This window comes from Anastrepha ludens, chromosome 6, assembly GCF_028408465.1.
Source record: "Anastrepha ludens isolate Willacy chromosome 6, idAnaLude1.1, whole genome shotgun sequence".
In the NCBI taxonomy this organism is placed as follows: Eukaryota; Metazoa; Arthropoda; class Insecta; order Diptera; family Tephritidae; genus Anastrepha; species Anastrepha ludens.
Genome location: NC_071502.1, coordinates 3,650,628 through 3,658,422, shown reverse-complemented (window position 1 = coordinate 3,658,422; position 7,795 = coordinate 3,650,628). Strand labels below are relative to the sequence as shown.

At 39.5% G+C, this 7,795-nt stretch overlaps 1 protein-coding gene across 1 annotated transcript; it reads right to left on the bottom strand.

The window, feature by feature from the left end:
- Positions 1-1,456: 1,456 nt before the first annotated feature.
- Positions 1,457-7,795, bottom strand: LOC128867844 (extracellular serine/threonine protein kinase four-jointed). Its single transcript, XM_054109396.1, has 2 exons — positions 4,340-7,795; positions 1,457-4,279 (listed from the first exon to the last, which is right to left on the bottom strand). The coding sequence occupies exon 1, from the start codon at positions 6,595-6,597 to the stop codon at positions 4,462-4,464; it is 2,136 nt and encodes a 711-aa protein (XP_053965371.1). The 5' UTR covers positions 6,598-7,795; the 3' UTR covers positions 1,457-4,279; positions 4,340-4,461.

The following is a 7,795-nucleotide window of genomic DNA, read 5'->3' as shown; positions in this document are numbered from 1 at the left end:
TAAGATATCGTATTGGAAAATCGTCTAGTGACTGAACAAGATTTAGTAGAAGCTCTAGGCTTCTCATTGTGCAGCCTGCGAAATATTTTGACTGAAGTTTTGGGTTTCAGAAAGCTGTGCATTCGCTAGCAATGGAACAAAACCACATTCAAATGCGACTTTCTTAGCAACATTTAGAGGGATTTCGAAAGGATAAAGTGGATTTTGTGCATCTATTCGTCACTATGGATGAGACTTGGGTCCATCACTTTGATCCTAAATCAATACAAGAGACTTAGGAGTGGTGTGAACTTGGTTTTTCGGCTCCGAAACGAGTTCCAGAAATCGGCCTAGAAGGCGTTAGCATCAGTTTTTTGGTAGGCGCAAGGAGTTTTGTTTGTGGATTACTTACAAACTGGTAAAACAATAAATTCTGAATATTATGGTAACATTTTAGACCAATTGAAGGAAAAAATTCGTGAAAACAGATCCAGTTTGCAAAAGAAAAAACTATTTTTCATCAGGACAAGGCATTTTGACAATAGCTAAAATCTATAAATTAAAGTTCGAATTGGCCAGATTCGGCTCCTAGTGACTTCCAGCTGTCTCCAAACCTAAAAACATTAATGCGTGGAAAGCGTTTTTAATCAAATGATGAGGTCATAATAGCTGGGGAAACGTATTTTGCAGGCCTTCCAGATTCTCACTTCAGGAATGGAATTCATAAATTGGAATCTCGTTGGAACAAGTGTATTGATGCTCATGGAGACTTTATATACATATATAATTGGCGCGTACTCGCTTTTTGGGTGTTTGGCCGAGCTCCTCCTCGTATTTGTGGTGTGCGTCTTGATGTTGTTCCACAAATGGAGGGACCTACAGTTTCAAGCCGGCTCCGGCCGGAAGATATTTTTTTATGAGGAGGTTTTTCATGGCAAAAATACACTCGGAGGTTTGCCATTGCCTGCCGAGAGGCGACCGCTATTAGAAAAATGTTTTTTTTTTTCTTTTAATTTTGGTGTTTTCATCGAGACTCGAACCTACGTTCTCTCTGTGAATTCCGAATGGTAGTCACGCACCAACCCATTCGGCTACGGCGGCCGCCAAGACTGGAGACTTTACTGAATAATAAAATGCAGTTCAAATCATAAAATTGTGCTTTTCTTATCGAACTACAAAACTTATTGAACAACTTGGTATATTCCATAACTAATTTGTGTTCATTTTTTTTTTGCTTCTATTCTCATATCGTTCGTTTATTTAGGAACCAGCATTAACACCGATAACAATGTCAGCCTTGAAATCCAACGTAGAATCTCTCTTGCCAACAAGTGCTACTTTGGACTAAGTAGGCAACTGAGCAGTAAAGTCCTCTCTCGACGAACAAAACTAACACTCTACAAGACTCTCATCATGCCCGTCCTAACGTATGGCGCAGAAGCTTGGACGATGACAACATCCGATGAAGCGACGCTTGGAGTGTTCGAGAGAAAGATTCTGCGTAAGATTTTTGGACCTTTGCACGTTGGCAACGGCGAATATCGCAGACGATGGAACGATGAGCTGTATGAGCTTTACGACGACATAGACATAGCGCAGCGAATAAAGATCCAGCGGCTTCGTTGGCTGAGTCATGTCGTCCGAATGGATACAAACGCTCCGGCTTTGAAAGTATTCGATGCGGTACCAGCTGGTGGTAGTAGAGGAAGAGGAAGGCCTCCTCTGCGTTGGAAAGATCAGGTGGAGAAGGACTTGGCTTCACTTGGTGTGTCCAATTGGCGCCGGTTAGCACGAGAAAGAAACGACTGGCGCGCTTTGTTAAACTCGGCCAAAATCGCGTAAGCGGTTATCGCGCCAATTAAGAAGAAGAAGAATTCTCATATGAAATACTCAACATTTTCCGCGGGTCATATGGCAATTTTTTTCTAATTTTGTCATATAATGAGACGGAGTTCCAAGAAAAGAAAACACTATAGCTGTGAAGAAAAGTGAAAAATAAAATCGCCTCCCGATTGGTTTATAAAATCCTCTTTGGAATTGTCTGCCTAGAATAAACTTCCTCAACTGATTGTAAATTACGCCATAAAATTAAGCGATGCTAAAGTTGCGCGCAGCCAAGTGGGAAGTTTTTAGAAATTAACTATTTACTAATAGTCACCATTTAACTGTGCGTATTGAGCTCTCAGAAGATTTCTTAAACTAAATATAATTATTTAAATACTTAGGTGTGATTTTAAATACGCACGTAGGTATTACAAATTGCTTGATTGATTGTTAGTGAAACCCTGATTACACAACTTATTTATTATTATTAAAAATGTAACTTAATTTAAAATATTTACAGAAGTGATTTGTCAGATAAATATTGATAAAGCGAATTACTCCTGACTTTAAAGATAAAAAAGCGAAATGATTGCATGTCCAGTTTATCAATAGACATACAGTAGAAACTTGATGCCTGCACACCTCGATACTTGCGAGACAATTATTATTTTGATTGCGTACTCAGTACTTGCAACATTTTTTGTTTTGTCTTTCGATTTTGCTCTTTTTATGTTGTATTACGTTGAGAATAAACTCGGGGAAGTGCCGTCGATGTCCTTCTGGTAATGACATTTTTTGAATTGAATCAGCTGAATGAATTTAGGGAAGTGCCGTCTAATTAATTTACTGACGAAATTACCGTTTTGCGTTAATTTTTGTATGGAGTGGTCTCATAATGAGCCGCAATAACTCAAATTAAAAAAATGAACTGTCTATAAAGAAGTTTGTTACGCGATCTGAATCCGGTCCAGGTAAAAGGAAACTCTTAAGATTTGCGAGTTTTCAAAAATGGAAAAGGCGTTGCTCAATTGGTTCAAAAGTGATATGATAAAAGAGAAAGCCAAGTTATTACATGCCAAAACTGAGGAAAAGTCTGGATGCTTCCACGCTAGCAAAGATTGGGTTGCAAACATTAAAAAGAGGTAGTAAAAAGAGAAAAATGATCAAATAAGAGCAATATTTTTGGACAAATTTAACAAAACAATTATGAATTAAATTTGACAAAATAGCAGATGCACAATGCCGATGAGTCTGCCTTATTTTGGTAGCCCTTAGCCTATAAAACTCTTGTAGGCTCAAATGAAACCTCGGTGCCGGGGCATAAAATCAGTAAAGCCCCCTTGCTTGTAATGCTGCTGGAAATTATAAAGTAAAAATCATGGTTATTGGGATGACCTTAACATTATTTGAAGAATGGTTTCACAGAACACTTGTTCCAGCGGTATGCTCGTTTATTGTCCAAATAAAGAATCCCGCCCGTTTTAATCAAAAATTGCTTAAATAAATAAGTCTCCCAATCTGAAAGCAAGCAAGGAATTATTGAACCTCATTCGGAACACACAGCTTTAAAAGAGATATACTGTAATGGAGACGACGAAACAGTCGATGAAGGAACTAACGACGTGATGCTAAATACGAATAAAATTAAATCGGAAGAGGCAATATCAGCATTCAATATATATTTGGATTGGGCAGAGCAAAGCAATACTTGCTTAAACGATGTTATGACGCTGCAGAGGCTCAGAAAAGGTGTCGTACTGAACAAGCGAGCTTTAAAAAACCAAAAAAAAAAAAAAAAATTTTCTTAATCTCTAGAGAAACTTATCACTTGAAAGTGTATTCAATTAATATAATAAAAACAAATAAACTTGGATTGCTATTAGTAAAAAAAAACCGTTTTAATTTGTATGGAAAAAAACCTGAGTACTTGCGACAATCTCAAAATTTGCACCGAGCCCGGTTTTCATTATGTGGAAGAATCGAGTTTCTACGGTATGATAATATTTCGTACTTCGGATTTAGCATGAAATACATTTATGGACTTAGTGCTTTAGGTTTAACTATTTATTTCCTTTACTTATTTCAAATTGGAATACGTCAGTAAATTTTTTGAAATTATCACTATTCATAAATTACAAGCCTGACATTAGGAGTTCCAGGAATTTGCTCCATTGCGAGGTAATTACAAAAATGTGGGTGGAAATTGAGAAAGTAAAGTGGCATAAAGTGAAATTAGAACCATGTACCTCTCGTATACCTTAAAGCTTAGTAGTTATTAGTAGTTATTTTATACAAACGCTATTATACACTGAACTTACATATTTACTGTACAATTTAACCTCTTATCAGTCTGATTTGCATATGTCTTTTGGACTGGACTTCGAAATGCATTGCAATCACATCACATGCAGAAACTAAAAGTTATGACTTTACAATGACTTTTCCACCTCGTTGACTCGCTTGGTCGCCTATTTTACTACAAAATACAATTATTCATAAAATATTTCAAATTTAAAGCATAATTATTTTGCAATACATTTTTACATAGAGCACCTCAAAAATCATTTAAGTTTTCTACCCATTTTCTTTTAACATTCTTAAGTCACTCCTCCCTTTGCTTCCCCGCGCAATATTGGTACAATTTAGTTGCAGAAATCACTATCTATCGTCCATCAATTGTTTGCATTTATCCACTTGTTCGAGCACCCGATCAATGCGATCGATGAGTATCTTAATTGATTTGTCCGGCAAAGTGGGCAGTACATCTCGCACCTCTTCACTTGCCGTTTGCTCGAAAAGCTGTCGTAGCTTTCGCCCCGCACCCGCCTCACGTAGCTGTCGCAAGGCGCGTATGGTGGGCTTGCGAAAAACACACAAATTGTTCAGCAAGAGCCCATGGTAGGCTTCGTATTTCTTGAGCAGCCTATAGCCGTGCAGCAAACCAGATTCGTTATCCAGAAAAATCAGTAAGTCCGAATTAGATTGGCGTGCTAAATTGTGCGCAGGTGCCGCCATAATTTCCGCATTCCATTGATAGTTGTAGAGATTGTTGACGACACGATCGAGGTTCGCTATCAAGTAGTCGAAAATAATCAAATCCGACCATTGAGCGAGTTCAACCAAGCGTTCAAGTGCGAGTGAGGTGGGCGTAATTGTTATATCTGGAGAAGAGTCTAAGTCATTTGATGTTGAGCTAATATATCCTGAAGAGTTTTGTTCTTGAAGTGCAGCGTTGCCAGAATCCAACGTATTGTATGTGTGCTGTGTGCCATCTGATAAACTGGACACCAAAGGCAGAGCTTTATTATCAACATTTACAGACGTCAAGGTGAGTGTAATATTCCATACATCATGTTTGTTTAAATGTCGGTCGAGCGGTTGAAATGGTTGTGGTATACCGGCGGGTTCGAGATTAGGCAGCCAACGCGTCAAGACCACGGGACGTTGCTGTTTCCATTGCGCTTGTGTTATGTCGCGCACCACCTCCGACCATTTCTCAGACTCCACATTTACAGTTAGCACAGCGCTCGGCGCAAGATTAGTCATATTCAGCAAGCGTCCCAAATAGAAGGAGAAGAGTTCGCCTTGTATTTGATCTGTGTTTTGGCGGTAGCGCGCACAGGCACGCGTGCCATCGCTAAATACCACAAGACGATTTTGCATGCGTCCACAGCCCGATTCAAGACGCTGTACTACTGTTTGTGACGCCACATAGGCATTCCAATCACGTGTATCTTCTGCGCCAAAGCCTTTGGGCAGTGCGCGTTCTACCAGCTCACCCCAATAGATGTTGGCGTTTATGATACCCGGCAAACGGGGCTCAGTCTTAGGTAGCTTCTGCACTGTGGGGCGCTGTAGTATAATATTTGTTAATGCAGCGCCGGCATGGCTTGCTTGCAGTCTAAGCGGTTCCCGATCCTCGTGCAACATTTTCGAGACACGTCTCTCTGCTGTGCGCGCTAATGGCTTTTCCACTTTGCGCTGTGCACGATAGTCCTCGTTAGGCGCAACATCGTATCCTACGTATGCAGGATTTGGCACGCTGTCGCTCAATATTTCTTCAGCATCGATTCGCGCATGATGTTCGTTGATGAAGGCTACCGAGAACGGGCTAAGTGGTACATTGCTAAGATCTCCGGTTGCTGTTGCCGGTGTACGATTTCTCTGTGGATTGTCGTATTGCAGAGGTTTCCAAACTAAATCAGTTACGCTCGGCGCTAGGCGGCTATCGGAAGTTGGAGGCGTAATCGCTGCTGGTGCAGCTTTTTGCGCGGTTGACAAATTTGCAAACACAACACGTAGATCAAGCATTGGAGCGAAGACACCCAGCAGTAGACCGAACATAAAAGCAACCATTATGCACAGTAAGCAAGTCTGGCGCTGGAACCAACGCCGTCGACTGAGTGGCAACAGGGATAAAGATGCCGATGACTCACTGCTGCCATAGCGGTAGGGCGGCATGACACTCAGACTGTGTTGCAGCGGTGGATCGACTGCGTTGTGTGGACTGTGGGAAATGTAGGCGGCGCTATTGATGACGAGCTCTTCGGGATATGCTTTGGAATACGGCGAATTCAAATGATTTTCGTTGATTCCACTAGATGCTTGGCAGGTGCGATTAAACGAGTTCTCATTGGTTTCTGAGTCGACTTTAAATCTGTCGTTCATGTTTTTATATTGGTTTTGAAAGTGGTCGGAAACTTTGGCTTTGAATTCGGTGAAAGTTCTAAAACCACTTGAATGAAAGCCAGCACTTTCAATGTTCTTTAAATTTGCTTTCGAGTAGCTTGCCATGCTGGAGCCATTGTGCAAATTTTAGATACGCTTGGGGAATGTTTCTGTGATTGAATTTGTATGCTTTAAATAAAAGTAGCGAGAAGGCCCTTTCACTTAATCAGATTTTTATTATGATGCGCTATTAAGATTTCACTACGTCTTTTATTTGAAAAGTTTTCATGATACGAAAGGCATTTGGTTTTGTGCGAAATAATTTGTAGTAAAATTTTGTTCGTTAGTTTACAACCGATTTTAGTTTTCATATAAAATTTATATATTTTTCACTGTTTGGATAGAAAGGTTTTTATTAAACTGTGCCGTTATTAGCAGCTGTCTTACTGCAGATAGTTTCGGCTAAGCGTATGGATGGATTGAGTACTTTTTTTATTTGGCTTTAAGGCCTTTTGTCTTTTATTACTCTTTTTGCATTAAAATGTGTAACTATTTTCATTAATTTTTGCATGAAATTCACATAGCCGGTGATTTACGAATAATTGCTTAATTCCTTCTTGCGCAACCAACCTAGCAGCTCAGCATTGAACACCGCATTTAGACATTTTTACAGCAGATGCTCACTATTTGCCGTCGGCGAGCGCGACATTTCGCAATATGCGTCACAAAGTTTCACAAATAAAAGGATATCCGCTACTATAAATAATGTTTTTAGTGGACTTAGGGGCTCTGCGCAAATTGATTTTTATTGGTTTATTTTTGGCGAAGCTCGTTTTTTTTTTTTGGTAAGAATTGTTTCGAATTATGAAGCAATTTTTCTTTCCTTCAGCAGTTTACAAGCTATGTAACAATCATTAAAATTATACAAAATTATGCCGCGTACGTAGGTAAGCATGCATGAACGTGCATACATTCACTAATCTGTGCAAAAATAGCATTAAGATTGCCGATACCGACACGTATTTGAAGTTTAGCAGCAACAGCAATTTTCGCGTCTACGCTTGCTAAGCTCGCACAGAAGACAACTCGCTCACACAAAGTACTTAAGCAGGCATCGACCACCGTGCACTTGCAGACTGTTCCTACATTTGTTTATACAAATATTTATTATAACGAAATCCGTTCGTAATTTATTTTAACCTCGCAATATTAGTTTCTCACAATCAAGTAACAGTTCATGAATTTTTCAATACTTCTGCCAATACATTTTTGTAACTAGCACCGCACAAATGTTTATCCGTTTTGTGTATCGCACGCAATGAAA

Bases quoted from the DNA above. Each gene is read 5' to 3' on its own strand.
- LOC128867844 (XM_054109396.1), bottom strand. From the start codon at position 6,597: ATGGCAAGCTACTCGAAAGCAAATTTAAAGAACATTGAAAGTGCTGGC.